This window comes from Mytilus edulis, chromosome 9, assembly GCF_963676685.1.
Source record: "Mytilus edulis chromosome 9, xbMytEdul2.2, whole genome shotgun sequence".
NCBI lineage: Eukaryota > Metazoa > Mollusca > Bivalvia > Mytilida > Mytilidae > Mytilus > Mytilus edulis.
In genome coordinates this window covers 10,728,674-10,746,002 of record NC_092352.1, presented here as the reverse complement: position 1 = coordinate 10,746,002, position 17,329 = coordinate 10,728,674, and the positions used below count along the sequence as shown (strand labels likewise).

The following is a 17,329-nucleotide window of genomic DNA, read 5'->3' as shown; positions in this document are numbered from 1 at the left end:
AAAAGAGAAGTAAATCAAGGAGGAGTTGTTTGGGCTCAGCCTGATTCATGTATTCGACAGGTACATGTACCAAGTCATGAACACTGGTGTTGGATGAAAGAAAGAATCAATGACAGTTGAAATCAGAAATGGACTTCTGTGACTGCCGTTGCATCCTCGAGTCAGGAACTTTTGAAATGCAGAGGCAAAAATCCAGCTGTGTTGGTAACTGTAAATGCTACCGTTCTGGTTTTCCTTGTACGGGTTGTTGTATAGGCCATTGTCAAATAATTATAGAATAAGCAACCTGTCTTTCTAACCAATCTAGACAACCTAACAAAGAGTGTTATCACTTGTTAAGTTGATGGAAATTATAAAAATATTTTCTACGTATTTGCCTCCATTTTGGAACCGGAAATCACTATTTTTCTTCATTTATGTGTTGTTTTGTCGTACTTAGGAACTGTTTTTAACTTTTTATCATAATTTACATTGGTTTATACCTATATCACATCTTTCAAGGATTTACATCCCTTGTGAAGTTGCTTGAAAGTATAAAAATTGAAATTTTTGACTTTTTTACCGGCATTTTGAAACCGGAAGTCACCTTTAGTTTCATTTATGTATTGTCTACTCGTAATTTAGGAACTGTTATTTACTTTTTAACAAATCTAACATTGGATTTTACATATATAACATACATTTCAACGGATTAACGAATTATTGCCAATTTGTAATGACGCCATTTCCAAAATGTGTGGTGGCCATCTTGAAAAAATGATTTTTTTTTCTGACCAGCAGCAGATTTTTTATAAGTATCATTCAGTCAACCTTTATACCAAATTTCATGCTTGTATCGCGATTTGCACAATTATGTCTATAATATCTCCCACTATTACATGCAACAAGCTTTAGGCACTTTGTTGGGTAATTTAGAAAATGACAATGCTTGTGAAGAAAATTGTCAATTAGTTAAGGATTTATTTGCCATGTCAACCAAATCTCTTGACCAAGTGGGTAGAGCTGGAGCCTTTCATCATATGATTAGAAGGAAATGTATTGCAATAGATGCAGGCATAAATAATTCAAATGATATTCAAGCTAAGGTCTTCTATAAATTCGTCTCATAAATCTTTACAGAGAGGTGGCTTTTGAAATAGAGACAAGAAAGACAAAGATACCAAGACATCAAAACGTTTCGTATCCCCAAGAAACAGTCCAGCTGACTCAGAGATACATGTAATTTTATTTCAAAATCAAGACAAGATACCAGTAGTGGGTCGTCTCAGATTTTTTTCTAAAAAATTTGAAAAAGATTACAAACGACCAATGGGTTTTGTCTGTAATAGAAAAAAGGTTACAAATTAGAGTTCATATAGAAACCAATTTGGCAAGGAGTAAAACAAACAGTAGTATCTCAAAAAAATATAGAAATTTTACTGCAAGAGGTAAATATTTTAATAGAAAAAGATGCAATAGAATCGGTCCAGAAAGAACAAATTCAATCAGGTTTTTACAGCACATTTTTTTCTGGTCCCCCAAAAAAAATGGGAAGATACGACCAGTCATAAATCTGAGACCGCTCAAGTGGTATCTTCAGAAAAAACATTTTCAAGATGGATTCACTGACCAAAGTCTTGAATATAGTAAAACCAGGAGATTGGGCCATAACGCTCGACCTAAGCGATGCGTACCTACATGTCCCAATATAAGTCATTGCCAATATCTAAGATTTTACCTTCAAAATCAAGAAAATCAAGCATTTCAATTCAAAGCTCTGTGCTTCGGTCCAACATCTGCCCCACGAGTCTTTACAAAAATAGTATCCGTAATGGCAGCCTACTTGAGAACGAAAAATATAAGATAAGTAGTATATCTGGACGATTGGTTAATAATAAATCAACAAAAAGCGCATCTATGCCTAGATCGAGCAGAATGTCTCAATCTCTTGGTAATATTAGGGTTCATAGTGAACAAAGAAAAATCCAAACTAGTTCCGAGTCAGAAATTGAATTGATTTATTTAGGGGCACTGTTCGACCTGGAAAAAGGGTTAATTTTCCCAACATAGGAACGAATAGACAAGTTGAATCTAGCCATTTAAAAAATAATGAAAGAAATCCAAGTGACGGCTTTAGATTTTCTTCATCTTCTAGGGATAATGGCCTCATGTATAGAACTAATTCCAAATGCTCGGTTGTACATGGGGCCAATTCAACTCCATCTTCTCTCCTTTTGGAGACCAGCATGTCAAGAGATCAAAACATTAGTCCCAGTGACACAACATCTCAAATCTCATCTAATTTGGTGGTTAAATTCAGCGAACACGCTGAAAGGCCTCTCTTTGCAACCTCAAGCGACTTGTATAACCATAAATACAGATGCTTCAAAACCAGCTTATGGGGGTGTAATGGACAAGAAATGTTTTCAAGGGGAATGATCTGTTTCAGAAAGCAAGAAACACATAAATTACTTGGAATTAGAAGCAGTAGTGCTTACAACCAAACATTTTCTAAAATATCTGATAGGTAAATCTGTACTGATAAGATCAGACAACACAACAGTGGTCCAGTACATCAACAAACAAGGGGGACCAAATCACCTCAGTTGCGTTACAAAACCTTGGAACTTTGGACTTTAGCAACTCAATCCAATATAACCCTGAAAGCAGCTCATATAGTAGGAAAGAAAAACATAATTACAGATTACCTGAGCAGGAAAACAATTCTGCACACGGAGTGGTCACTGAACACTCAAATTGTACAGAAACTTTTTCTCTTGTGGGACCAACCTCTGGTGGATTTATTTTCCTCGGCAGAGAATCGTCAGACGAAAGTGTTTTGCTCATGGATTCCACATCCTCAAGCTTTTTCCTTGGATGCCCTGACAATATCTTGGGAGAAAATGTATGCCTATGCATATCCCCAATCTGCATGATACCCAAGATGTTGCAATATGTAAGGCAGTTCCAGTGTCAGATTCTCCTGATAGGTCCTTTGTGGCCCAGGAGACACTGGTACCCCGAATTACTTCAACTATTGATATATTACCCAGTCAGTCTCCCGACACAATCAGACCTTCTCTGTCAACCGAGGTCCCAAGTGTTTCATCTGGATTCGGGGGTATTCAGTCTGACTGTTTGGCTTCTATCGACAGATAGTTCCAAGCAGAGGGCTTTTCTCAAGAAGCTAGAAATTAAATCTCAGCTTCATGGAGAAAGGGAACTCAGAAAGACTAAAGTGCAAAATTCAAAAAGGACTGTAGCTGGTGTGGTACAGGGGAAATTAATCCCCTTAATGCAACTTTAAATCAGGTAGCAGATTTTTTAGCCTATCTGTTTGAAAATGGATTGCAATATAGGACTATTTCAGGATACAGATCTATGCTTTCCAATGTTTTACCTCAGGTTGATAATACTGCAGTTAGTCAACATCCATATATAACAAGACTTATAAAAGGGGTCTTTAATTATAGACCGCCTACCACAAAATTATTACCGGAATGGGATTTGCAGTTGGTTCTAAATCTATTACAGAAAGAACCCTTTGAACCTATTGAAAATATTGATTTGAAACATTTGTCCTTTAAAACTGTTTTTCTACTCTCTATTACCACTTTTATGAGATGTAGCGATTTGCAGTCTCTCAGAGTGAACCATTCCTGTATGAGTATACAACAAAAAGGCATTACGTTTATTAGATGTGGTTTGGCAAAGCAGGATAGACAAAATCATAGAAATTTAAAAATTGTTGTTCCTGCAATGACAGACAATAAAAAGTTAGATCCTGTTACATGTTTGTTACAATATATAGAAAGAACAAAGAAATTTAGAAGCAGTTTATATAATGACCAACATGGAAAACTATTCCTTCCTACAAGTAAACCACATAAGCCTGTAATGTCACAAACTATTTCTAAATGGATCGTTCGGGTTATTAAATTAGCGTACCCTGATTCTTCATTGAAAAATATCAAGGCACATTCAACTAGGGCAATTGGATCATCTTGGGCTTTATACAAAGGTGCATCTATAAATTCTATTTTATTAGAAGCTGATTGGAGTTCAGAATCCACATTTGGAAAATTCTATCTGAGAGATTTGTCAGTCGATGTATTAGACAATTTGTAAATATGTTAAATTTTTGGGCGAGTTGCGTTGGAAAATTTGTTATTGGTGGAAATATTTTTAATATGATGATTTCATGATGAACATTATTTGTGTTGAACTATTGATGTGTTATATATAGACATTTGTACATATGGTACAATTTAGATGACATAAACTTATACAGCATACGCCCCCAGTTCAGTAGAAGTATTGCTTTGGAATCAATCCAAATGTTTGTTTCTGACTGGTAAGTATAAATAATTGAAATAAAAGTCAAAAATTTGTAATAAAGTTAAAATGTTATGAAATATTTATACTTACCAGTCAATATTCCCACCACCACCCCATGCTTTAATTTCAGTGCGGGTGTTTTGTACACGCCGATAAACTGAAGCATGGCTACACATACGATCTGATTCAGGGAATTCAAGATCATCTGTGTGTGTGTGTTTGCGAGTTATGAACGTAGTAAACAGTATGTTTCTGACTGGTAAGTATAAATATTTCATAAAATTTTAAATTGATTACAAATTTTTGAATTTTATAGATCCCTAATTTTTGACATTTTTACCTATTGCGTTTGTTATCCTTAATTTATTTTGTTTCTGCATCGTTGTCAATATAATGACATTTTCTGCAACTGCCATAGATGTGAGAGGTTAAGCTAGCTATAAAACCAGATTTAATCCACCATTTTTTACATAAGACAATGCCTGTACCAAGTAAGGAATATGAAAATGGTTATTTATTCATTTCACGAGTTGAGCTTTTGCTTTTGGCATTTGATTAGGACTCCGTTTTGAATTTTCCTCGGCGTTCGGTATTTTTTTTATTTTACTTCTGTTAAAGATCGAACACGTGTCTTTTTAGGGGGGGTAAAAAGGATGGACAAAAATGGTAGCAACAAATAATATAACTTGTAGGGTACGTTTAAACATAAAAAGAAGTTTGCATTATTTGTTTAAAAATGAAAAAAATCTACCGGGCTGATAATATGATAACTTTATAGTCATAACTTTTATATTTTTTGGTTTTAAATGCTAGTAAATTTCAGAGGCGAAACGTATGTATAATTTGTACGAATGACGTATCAAAGTCATAAAGTCTTATTTCACTTTATAATTTTTTTAGCTATTTTTTTCATTTTCTTAAAATTTCGGAATGTTCACCCTATCTTATACATTTGATTTACTTATGGTAAACGTTCCTTATTTCATCCGGGATTTTGGAAGGATTCATATTACCAAATTTTAAGCTTTCTGTGTATTTCATCGGCAGATACCGCGACCTTGTTGATAAATATTCCGTATCAACTTCACAAATAATGGACGATGTTTCTAATTACTGGCTTTGTTTGTCATTCAAATTAAGTGTTATAGTGTTCTTTTATTTGTCTTTGTAAGTAAATACTTTTCACTGATTAGTAAGTTTTGGATATTATCCATTTGATGTGGATATATAGATTCTTACACTGCAACAAGTGTATTACGATATTTCTCCACTCGAGACAGTTAAATTTTATTATTTAAAGCGCGAGGCTTGCCGAGCCCTTTAAATAATAAAATTTAACTGTCGAGAGTGGAGAAATATCGTAATACACGAGTTATAGTGTCGGAATCTGTTTCTCTAATGCTTTTTATCGTTCTTTTGCAAAGATTTTCAGAAAATTGTGCTCTTTATATGCGACGTCATCAGGCAAGGTCGCCTTTTTTCATGACGTCACAATAGGAAAATTGAGAAGAAAACAAAACATTTTGACGTCATAATCAAATTTCGACTAATCATTTGCCGAGAACAGATTTTTCACTAGTGAGGAGAAATATTTTTCTCACACCGGTCAGGAAATGTGAAAATAGCACAAAAATTAGAGAAACAAACTTATACATCCCGATCATCCCGTTATTTTCTTTTTATGTTATTGCAAAAAAAGAATTAATCTTTTCTTGCGTTTTTGTTAATGTGCTTAGCCTATATGCCTTTTTGTTTTTCTTTGTTGACATCTTTGTTTTTTTTATAGTTATTAAGATTATACCACAATGTTGACTGTTGTACCTCTATTTTTGACGTTTTTACGTATTATGTCTGTTTGTTTTGTTCACACATTGTTGTCAATGTAATGAAATTGTATGCCACTGTTATATACAAGTGACAGGTTTAGCTAGCTATAATACCAGGAATTATCCATCATTTTCTACATAAAAAAAGTAAAATCACAAAAATACTGAACTCCGAGGAAAATTTTAAAAGGAAAGTCCCTAATCGAATGTCAAAATTAAAAGCTTAAAACACATCAATCAAATGGATAAAATGATTTTACCAAGTCAGGAATACGACACATGTAATCTTTTCGTTTGGTGTCTTTGAGCTTTTGATTTTGCCATTTGATTAGGGATTTTCCGTATTGATTTTTCCTCGGATTTCGGTATTTCTGTTATTTTTCTTTTTGATATGCTGGTAGATATTATATTTTAATCGTCCGTTTGGCTGTGGGTTGTACAACCACACATCCATGTCCAGTCGTAATACGGAAGTTTAATCCGATGCATATTGTAGAAGGAGCGTTACGCTTTATGTCTTGATCCAATAAACTCTAATTTTGAAGTAACAATCGAAATCTCCCACAATTCTTCCAGGCCGAACCCCTTTTTTTCAGAACATAACAATTATATTGATTATTATTTTGCTTTCGTCATGAACATGCACGAAATATATGCCAAACAAGAATAAAGCAATCAATTAATCTTTTGGTTATTGTGTCTTGTTGTTTTTCAACTTACGTACGATACATGATTTGTTCCTGAAGGTACAATGTATTTAATTTCAATTTTAACATGTTTTTGAACTCTAGCCAACCAATGATTATTTGTTATTCTAATATGGCAGATATATAGAAATCTTCAAAGTGGTTTATTCAATTACAGATAATTCAAAATGAACAACATTAAAAGAGCTTTATCTAGACTGTTGTATTTACCTGTTCAAAATCCGAAATTCGGAATTGTGCCTTCTTTAGTTGGTACGAAAAGGTATGTTCAAAACAAAAAATGGAAAAGTAATTTTGATTTCTTCTGATATCAAGTTGAAAATTTTCTAAGACATATTTCCTTCAAGTTAAACTTTCAATTAAATGTTTTACCAAAGGAACTGGTTTTGTTAGAATTATATGTCAGTTTCCTTTTGTTTTTGGCAAAGTGTAAATTGTCGTAGTAACTGTGATGTGCAGATCGGGAGTTCTAGATGTTTGTTTAGCTCTTTATTCTGCTGTTGGAGTGTCCGGCTATTAATGTCATCCACATACTCTTTCATAGCAGCATTTACTTTAAATGTTAATTGATGTATATCAGTACCTCGTTCCTTTCTTATTTCATTACAGAATGTGTGTATAAATTTAGAACCTTGTGCAATGTTCCATTTGTTCTCCGGTTTGACCGAGTCTGACCAAGGGAATGTTTCAATAGAACCTGGAATAGACATAAAAACATAAAGATAAACAAAACATATGAGATTTATAGATTATTGCTAATCATCTCAAGGACATTGATTTACTGGCTTGAGCCGGAACGTCGAAAGTGATAAAAGCAATCGAGTTGAGATGACCAATGATAATCTGTTTATCGCTATTTTACTTACGACGACATTGTTTAATTCATTGACACGTGTTACCTTTGTTTCTAGCGATACTTATTAATATCACTTCAATTTGCTGAGAAAGAAAATTATCAGTCAGTAACATCAAAGGCAATTTTCGTAAAATAGCGATAAAATCTTTTACTTTATTCACATAAGCTGGATTTGATCGTTATCGTGATATCTGCTACTAATTATCAATTTTGAATGTGAAAGGTTTCTAAAAAAACTCAAAGTAGATTGAAACATGTATCAAAATAATATTAAATATTTAACAATTACATCCACTGTGATACCGATCAATATATACCGCTGTACACGTCATATATACTTCGCCTTACAATCAAAAATGCCATCCACTGTCGATCCCTCCGATCCAAGTCGATCGATATTCACGTATTATTTACTTCAGCTTACATTCAAAATGGCATCCACTATCGATCTATCTGATGTATTTAGATCGATGTTTACGTTATCTCGGACCATGCTTCCAAACCAAATGACACCCATTGTCGATCCATTCCACCAATTTAGATAGATGCGTATCGATATATTCAGATCGATGTTTACCTTATCTCTACCCTAGCTTACAAACAAAATGACATCCACTGTCGATCCTTCTGATTATGTAGATCGATGCGTATGTAATATATACGTCTACTTAAAACAAAATGGCGTCTCCTGTCGATCCATCCGATGTATTTAGATTAATGTTTACGTTATCTCTACCCTAGCTTAAAAACAAAATGGCGTTTCTTGTCGATCGATGTAGATCGATACGTATGTAATCTCTTTTTAAAGTTACAAACCAAATGGCGTCCACTGCCGATCCACCGGATCAATTTAGATCGATGTTTACGTTATCTCTACTTAAGCCTACAAACATATTGGCGTCCCAAGGCGATCAATCCTAACCATTTAGATTGATGTTTACGTTATCTCTTCTTCAGCTTTCAACCAGAATTCCATCCACTGTTGATCCATCCAATCTATTTAGATAACTGTTACTGTTATCTCTATCATAGCTTACAAACCAAATTACATCCACTGTCGATTCATCAAAACCGTTTTAGATCGATGCAAATGTAATCTCTATATGATCTTGCAAAGCAAAGGGTGTCCACCGCTGATCCTTTCGATCTTTAAAATCGATATTTCCGTTATCTCTGGTCTAGCCTACTAACAAAATCGACTGTTGGTCCATCCAATCTATTAAGATCGTAATTTCCGTTATCTCTACCCTAGCTTTCGAACAAAATGACATCCACTGTCCATAATTCCGATCCATTTATATCGATTTTTACGTTATCTCTACTTTAGCCTACAACCATAATGGCATTCCAACGCGGTCCATCCGAACCATTTAGATCGATGTTTACGTTATCTCTTCTTCAGCTTTCAAACAGAATTCCATCCCCTGTCGATCCATCCAATCTATTTAGATAAATGTTACTGTTATCTCTATCATAGCTTGCAAACCAAATTACATCCACTGTCGATTCATCAAAACCATTTTAGATCGATGCAAATGTAATCTCTATATGAACTTGCAAGGCAAATGGCCTCCACTGCCGATCCTTTCGATGTTTTCGTTATCTCTGGTCTAGCTTACAAACAAAATGACATCGACTGTTGATCCATCCATTTTGTTTATATCGAAATTTTCGTAATCTCTATTTCTATCCTAGCTTTCGAACAAAATGACATCCACAGTCGATAATTCTTATCCATTTATATCGATGTTTCCGTTATCTCTGGTCTAGCTTACAAACAAAATGATATCCACTGTTGATCCATCTCTTTTTAATCTTGCAAACCAAATACTATTCACTGTCGATCCAACCGATCTATTTAGATCAAAGTTTCGGTTATCACAAGCCTAGCTTACAAACCAAATGACATCCATTGTCGATCTATGCTTATGTAATCTTTACTTATGCTAGAAAAAAGAATGCCGTCCACTGCCGATCAATCCAAACTATTTATATCGATGTTAACGTAATCTCTACTTAAGCTTACAAACCAATTGGCACCACCTGGCGATTTATCCAATCCATTTAGATCGATGTTTAGTGTTATATTTAACATTTTCATAAAAGCGCGAGGCTTTGCTACCCACAAAACCAGGTTCAACCAACTATGTGTTCTTAAAATGTCCTGTACCAAGTCAGGAAAATGGCAATTGTTATCTTATAGGTCGTTTCTGTGTGTGTTGCATTGTCGTTTATATTTTGTTGCACTCCAGTTTTTTTTATTGCTGCAGTGTATTCCTACTATGGCTGATGTGGTTCTCTCGGTGTTAGCTTGTAACCCGGATTTGTTTTCTCTCAATCGATTTATAATTTTCGAACAGCCTTTATTTAACGTGATCTCTTCTTATGCCTACATACCAAATAACATTACCTGTCGGTCTACTCGATCCATCAGGTCGTTGTTTAATTAATATCTTATTAATCTTACAAACCAAAGGGCATCCACTGTCCATACATCCAATATATTTAGATCGATGTTTCGTTATCTCTATTTTAACTTACTTGGAATACTACAATGATAAATTAAACTGTCCGCCTGAGTTGGCAGTCTTGTTAGATCTCCTTCTGTGTTTGAAAATTGACCGGGCGTCTTTGTGGAAATATTTAAATCATCCGTCTACAAAACAAAGGCATTTTTTTAAGAACTTGATTTTTGAGTATATAGTTTGCAGAAAACTTCATGTTAATAATAAAACAAACTCCATGGTATTTCTTGTTAATGATGTTTGTGTTAGTAGCAAATACAGTTAAAATTATTAGGCATTATGTTAAAGCCATTCGATGCATTCTATTTCACTTATAGAATGACTGATATTTCTAATCTTCTCATCAAACTTAATCACGATGTATATCTTATCTCTTAATTTTGCCTTTTGAAAGAATTTCCATGTGGATTCTTATTACACCTGGATTTTACAGCATAGACATCGTTTTCAAATGTGATGTTAATACTATAACGGGTTGACTATCCTGCAATGTGGAATTACCACCTATATTAACACATAATGAATTATTCAAATGTTGTTGTTTTTTCAGAATTAAAATTTACATGTTGAACTTTTTTTTTCTGGAGAAATATAATTCTATCCATTCTGTTGATATACTTTTTTCTCCGATATAATAAAATTTCTCTAAGAATCAAAATCTTTACTAACAATTTCTCAAACCTCACTGGGCTATATGTTGTCATTTTTAATTATTCAAGAAGTTGTATAATTATGCAAATACACGTCTTTAAAAAATTCTAAGATACACTATCACAAATTAAACGGTAAAAAAATAATATGCATATAAAGATGTATTAGTTAAATAGGTTTTCAGTAATTGACGAAAAATGAACATTTATTTTGAAATGAATAACATTTAAACCTAATTATAAGAACAAATGTCTTACCTGTAGAATAAATATCTTGGGTTTACCTCTCAGTCCGATACAGTTTTCTGTATTAAAGATATGGATTACTTCATCAACAGAAATATCAACCCCATTGAAGTCCTTAAAACAGCCATTCATATCACTGCAACTTATTATGACGCATAATAAAAAATCTGTATCTTCAGTAAATTCTGATTTTTCACCTGAAAAAAAAATATCAGTATGTGTATATATGGTGCACATAAACATAGGGAGATGTGGTATAATTCTAAACTATTCGCAAGAGTTCAAATGGAATGGGAAAAGCAGTTATAGGACACCGAACGGCCTCCGACGAAAAAAAACCATACGTATAGTATAACAGGTACCGACATAAAAATATAAACAAAATCAACGAGAACGCTTACAGGCTAATTTATATCAAAGCAATGTCCTTAATTAAGATATGAAACTTCAAAGATATGAACCGGTGACAACCTGTGGCACACAAGGAATGATGCGGGGTTAAATATGTTTGTGAGCGATTAATCCTCCCCTTACCTGCGACAGTGGTGTAACATTACATTTTTTGGTAAAACAAATTGTAAATATCAGTTGTTATATGCTTATCTCAAAAGATCAGTACGAGGCACAAAACAACTGACATAAAGCCATTAAAGCACTGAAATATGATAACTCGCAGTTACTGAAACTATTCTAAGGTCAATGACAACTTATAAATAAATCATGTTTTAAATGATTTCATTGAAAACGAATCTTCATCATTCCTGTATATTAAGTAAAGGCAACAGTAGTATACACAGTGGCAGATCCAGGGGAGGGTTCCGGGGATTGGAACTCCCCTTTTGGGGGGCGACCATTGCATTTGAATGGGGAACTATAGTTGGAACCCCCGACCCCTTGTCCTGGGTTTGAAACCCCCCTTTTTAAAATGGCGTGATCCGCCCCTGATTCAGCTGTTCGAAAGTCATAAATCGATTGAGAGAAAACAAATTCCGATTACAAACTAAAACCGAGGACAACTTTAAGAGGAAAACAACGAACAACAGAAACACTAAAGTGAACAAAAATCCGAACGACAATTTAACACACACAGAAACAATTTCTGAGATAAAAACTGACAACTTCCTGACTTGGTACAGGACAAATGATGGGTTGGACCTGATTTTCTGGCTAGCCAAACTTCACGCTTGTATGTAAATGTTAAATATAACACTAAAAGGACAACATTACATGACAGGACTGCAGTACAAATCAATGCAAGAGCATACAGGACAGAGAAATACACAAATAAACAATACAATAACACTTATCGAATTGCTAATAGTTATCAAAGGCACCAGGATTATAACTTAATACGCCAGACGCGCGTTTTATCTACAGAAGACTCATCAATGACGCTCATTTCAAAACAGTTAGAAAACCAACAAGTATAAAGTCAAAGAGCATTGATGACCTAAAATTCCAAAAATATGGAAACGTCAAGGAAAATCGTTGTGTTACATGTATAGATTCATTATCCACAAGTTCATTTCAACAACAAAACGCAGGTAATCTACGGACTAACCCACCTTTCCGTCTATGGTTTTGGATCTGGTGAGAATTTTATTTAAATCATTGTTTGTTTGTTTACTATTCTCCTTTGCTGCGTGTTTGTGTGTGTGTTCATTGATGTTCTTAAAATAGTTACATCACGGTTTATCATGTAATGGAAATTAAAATCATTTCATTTTTTAGTAAGTTTGTCTAGAAACAATGTATACTTACGTATATTTAACAATTGATTTAATATTGCATCTCTGTCGCTGTCCTGATTAAAAACTTCAGGTTCGGCATATCCAAGCTGTTTGAATGTTTCCTTTACTGTCTTTGTATCAGCATCAATACTGGTATAGTCACAGTCTTTAACTTTTATTGGAATAATTATTGGCTTACAGTATGGTTTTTTACTCCGGGTATAAGTCTCCATTTGGACAAGCTGTAAAAGTTTAACAATCAAATAAATTATACAATAACAGACTAAACTAGAGGCTCAAAAGAGCTGTGTCGCTCACCTTGGTCTATGTGCATATCATAAACAAAGGACACAGATGGATTGATGACAAAATTGTGTTTAGGTGAAGGTGATGTGTTTGTAGATCTTACTTTATTGAACATTCTTGCTGCTGACAATTATCTCTCTATCTATATTAAACTTGGCCCAGTAGTAATATTTTGTAAAAATTTCCAAAACTTACAAAATTTATGAAAATTGTTAAAAATTGACTAGAAAGGGCAATATCTCCTTAAGGGGTCAATTTACCATTTTGATCATGCTGACTTATTTGTAGGGGTTACCTTGCTGTACATTATGCTGTTACAGTTTATCTGTACCTATAATAATATTTAAGATAATAACCAAAAGCTGCAAAATTTTATTAAAATTACCAATTCAGTGGCAGCAACCCAACAACGGGTTACCTGTTTGGTCTACAAATTTCAGGGCAGACAGACCTTGACTTATCAAGTAAATTTATCATGTCAGATTTGCTCTAAATGCTTTGGTTTTAGAGATATAAGCCAAAATCTACATTTAACCCTTATGTTCTATTTTTAGCCATAATGGCCATCTTTAAGAAGATATCCCAATGATGATTGTGGCTAAGTTTGGTTAAATTTGGCCCAGTAGTTTCAGAGGAGAAGATTTTTTTAAAAGATTACTAAAATGTTGGAAAAATGGTTAAAAATTGACCATAAAGGGTAATAATTCCTTAAGGGGTCAAATGACAATTTTGGTCATCGTGACTTATTTGTAGATCTTACTTTGCTGAACATTATTGCTGTTTACAGTTTATCTGTATCTTTTATAATATTCAAGATAATAACCAAAAACTGCAAAATTTCCTTAAAATTACTAATTCGGGGTCGCAATTCAACAATGGGTCCAATTTGCCTGAAAATTTATAAAAGCAGATAGATTTTGACCTGATAAACAAATATACCCTTTGTTAGATTTCCTCTAAATGCTTTGGTTTCAGAGATATAAGCGAAAATCTACATTTAACCCCTATGTTCTATTTTAGTCATGGCGGCCATCTTGGTTGGTTGGCAGGGTCATCGGAAACATTTTTTAAACTAGATACCCCAATGATAATTGTGGCCAAGACTTGTTAAACTTGGCCCAGTAGTTTCAGAGGAGAAGGTTTTTGTAACAGTTTACGGACACAGGACACAGGACGCCGGACGACGGACGCCAAGTGATGAGAAAATCTCACGTGGCCCTTCGAACAGGGGAGCTAATAATTTAAAACATAGTATATGTAACTTATTATCTAGACGTAGTCTTATAACCTTTCAAAATTACAGAAATATATAGAGTATTTTTTTAAGTGTAAACATCGCTATTAGGTGAACTTTTGAAGTAGTAGATCAAATCGAAACTACGTTATCCTGGTGTATAAAACTAAACGTAACGCTATTTATTGTGTATTCTTTTGACTTTGCTACATTTAGTATTTACAATATATTTGAAATTGAAATAACGTAAAGTATGGAATCTAGATTCCTGATATGATACACGATAGATCTTACCATACAAAATACTAACTAAAGGACGAATATATGTTCTCAGTTATATATGTGTTGTGTAATGGTGAAAGGTTTTACCGGTGCTATATTTATTCACTATGAGGGACATAACGTGTATTCTATATATAGATTGTGTGTAGCGTTTTGTATCTAAAGAGGTCAACATTTTCGCGAATTTTTTTCTGCAAGTATACAATTATACAGAGAAAAAAAGTGACAAAAGTAAATTGTAAATTAAACTGTGTCATTCAATTTAGATGTGTATTAGTTTTACCATATAAACTTTAAACTCAGTTAAAATACCTATATACAATATAATTCAAATTACATTTAGACACAATCATTTGGTAACAGTAGCTATGAGATAGTACATAGTCCCTTGTCCTTAGTTCTAATGACGTTAATGTAGGAACCCAATCTTTTTTTAAAAGGGGTTGCATGGACAAATATTTTAAGTTCGCAAATATGGCTATTGACTGTCGTCAGAGTACTCTTTTTACGACTATCAAATCAATCACCAATTGATGAATCCAAATATTTCTAGACGATACTTTAATGCTATCTCTTATGTATCTCTTCAATTAGAGAAACTTCCTCGTAAAGCCGCGATATTGATAATCAGTTTGGATGCAAATGCTTATAATCCAATGTTGAAAAAATACAATAAAATCAGATAAACCGCTTAATGCCATAAATACTCATTTAAATGTAACACACAACGAAAACAGCAAGCTTTATGGAGTTTTGTGGCAAAGTACGTCATATCAAGAAATCCTCGCTAAAAGTTCCAGTGGACCTCCTACGTCACCAATTAATATAAAAAAAAAGAAGATGTGGTATGATTGCTAATGAGACAACTCACCACAAGAGACCAAAATGACACAGAAATTAACATATATAGGTCACCTTGCGGCCTTGAACAATGAACAAAGCCCATACCGCAGTCACCTATAAAAGGCCCCGAAATGACAATATAAAACAATTCAAACGTGAAAAATAATAGTTGGAGATTTGATCTCATTTAACCAATTAATTTATGACCTGCATGTACGTGTCCCTTAGAACACGGCCATATAGCAAATAGTCAATATTATTCATCCATGTAATTTGCTCTATGGGGTGTTTGTAAAATTTCAACGAAGGCAATTTCTTGGCATGTTTAAACTTACTACACGCAATCTAATGCGTGTTTTTTCAATATCATTGTTATGATATATTTTTGTACTACTTTTTTAAAAAGCACGCCTTTACTAGGTATACATACGAATCTAGACATACTTTAGAATTCTGAAAAAAAACCAACAAAATCATACGATGTTTGGCGATGTATTGTTGAAAAATTATTGTTCGTACAAAGGGAAATTCCAACGTTCCTTTCACGAACAAAGATATGTAATGCAAATAATTTGAGAAGATTGCACACATATATGTTATAATCGAGACGAATTTATCTAATAATCGTTAAAAAAAATAAGGAATTTTCTGTGCAGACAAAACTGTTTATATTCACGCAGAGACATTTTTTAAGATTTCGGGTAATTGTGTCATGCTTAAAAAGTAATAAGAACAGTTTTGAAACTAGTTCGTGGATAGAGGTTTAGTTTGTGTATTTAAAAGTTTTGAAAATATCATTATTAGTGACCACATTCATTAAAATTAAAGCAAATAATAGCTTGAACTTAACTTTTGCATTTCACGCGGCGAGACTTAATTTACAAAGATAAGTATTTTGTGAGTAAATAGTTCGAAATGGTAAAGGATGCAATGAAAATCACAATAACTAAGACGAATGCTACATTGATAAGCACGGTTTAATTACAAAATACAATGACAAAAAACTTTTGGAAAAATTAAAATATTGAAAGACTATGCAGATAAATGTTGTACGGTATTTTATTATCTGTTTTAAACATTTTTGATCGCCATAACGCTCTTTATGTCCCGACTGCTTGTTCACTGGAACAGTTTGACAGTAAATTAAACTTAATTTGTACAAATATCATAAATTGAACATTGATACTGTTTCATGTTGTAAGCAATTATTTTATTGTTTCTGATTACAAGTATCTGTAAACAATAACTTAATCAAATAGAAAAAAAAAAACATTTTCCTTTTCAGTCCATTAAATAAGTTTGAACTCTCCTTGAACCAGTATCTTGGGAATAATCATGTTAAATTTCTCGATTATAATATCCTTTAAAAAGACCCTGAAGGACATTTCTGACAACCAGATCTAAAAGTAATAATGAATTATTAGTTTCAGAAAAAGAAATCAATGTCAAAAGTTTAAGAGAAATTGTATGTTATGGAATTGTTTTTTATAAAAGTTATTAGTTATGATACATCAACGCATCAAAAGATATTTGTTCTAAATGAAATAAAAATGATTTTTCTTGTATTTCTATAAAAACAGATTATGGGTTCATGAGATTCAGAGCCGTGTACCCGAACATTTATGAGTATTGTTATTTTCACTTTCGAAATACATTTTTATGTCATCGATAAATGCTTTTTTGTGTTCCCCAAAGGTTATATCTCACTGTTGTAGCTTTTTGTTAGTTTTTCACTGTATCTAATATTTCATTAAAAGCAATGTATTTAGTATTTTGGCGACACCTACAAGAAAACAATGCGAGCTGG

The 17,329-nt window shown here is 33.3% G+C and overlaps 1 protein-coding gene across 2 annotated transcripts; it reads right to left on the bottom strand.

Moving 5' to 3' along the window:
• Nucleotides 1-6,977: 6,977 nt before the first annotated feature.
• On the bottom strand, nucleotides 6,978-14,779 carry LOC139487625 (caspase-3-like). 2 transcript variants are annotated; one of them, XM_071272546.1, is made up of 5 exons: nucleotides 14,708-14,779; nucleotides 12,889-13,099; nucleotides 11,140-11,324; nucleotides 10,248-10,362; nucleotides 6,978-7,547 (listed from the first exon to the last, which is right to left on the bottom strand). In XM_071272546.1, the coding sequence occupies exons 2-5, from the start codon at nucleotides 13,088-13,090 to the stop codon at nucleotides 7,246-7,248; spliced, it is 804 nt and encodes a 267-aa protein (XP_071128647.1). In that variant the 5' UTR covers nucleotides 13,091-13,099; nucleotides 14,708-14,779; the 3' UTR covers nucleotides 6,978-7,245. The 2 variants fall into 2 exon arrangements, with proteins under 2 accessions (XP_071128647.1, XP_071128646.1); XM_071272545.1 differs by having other exon boundaries at nucleotides 14,692-14,775.
• Nucleotides 14,780-17,329: the final 2,550 nt, after the last annotated feature.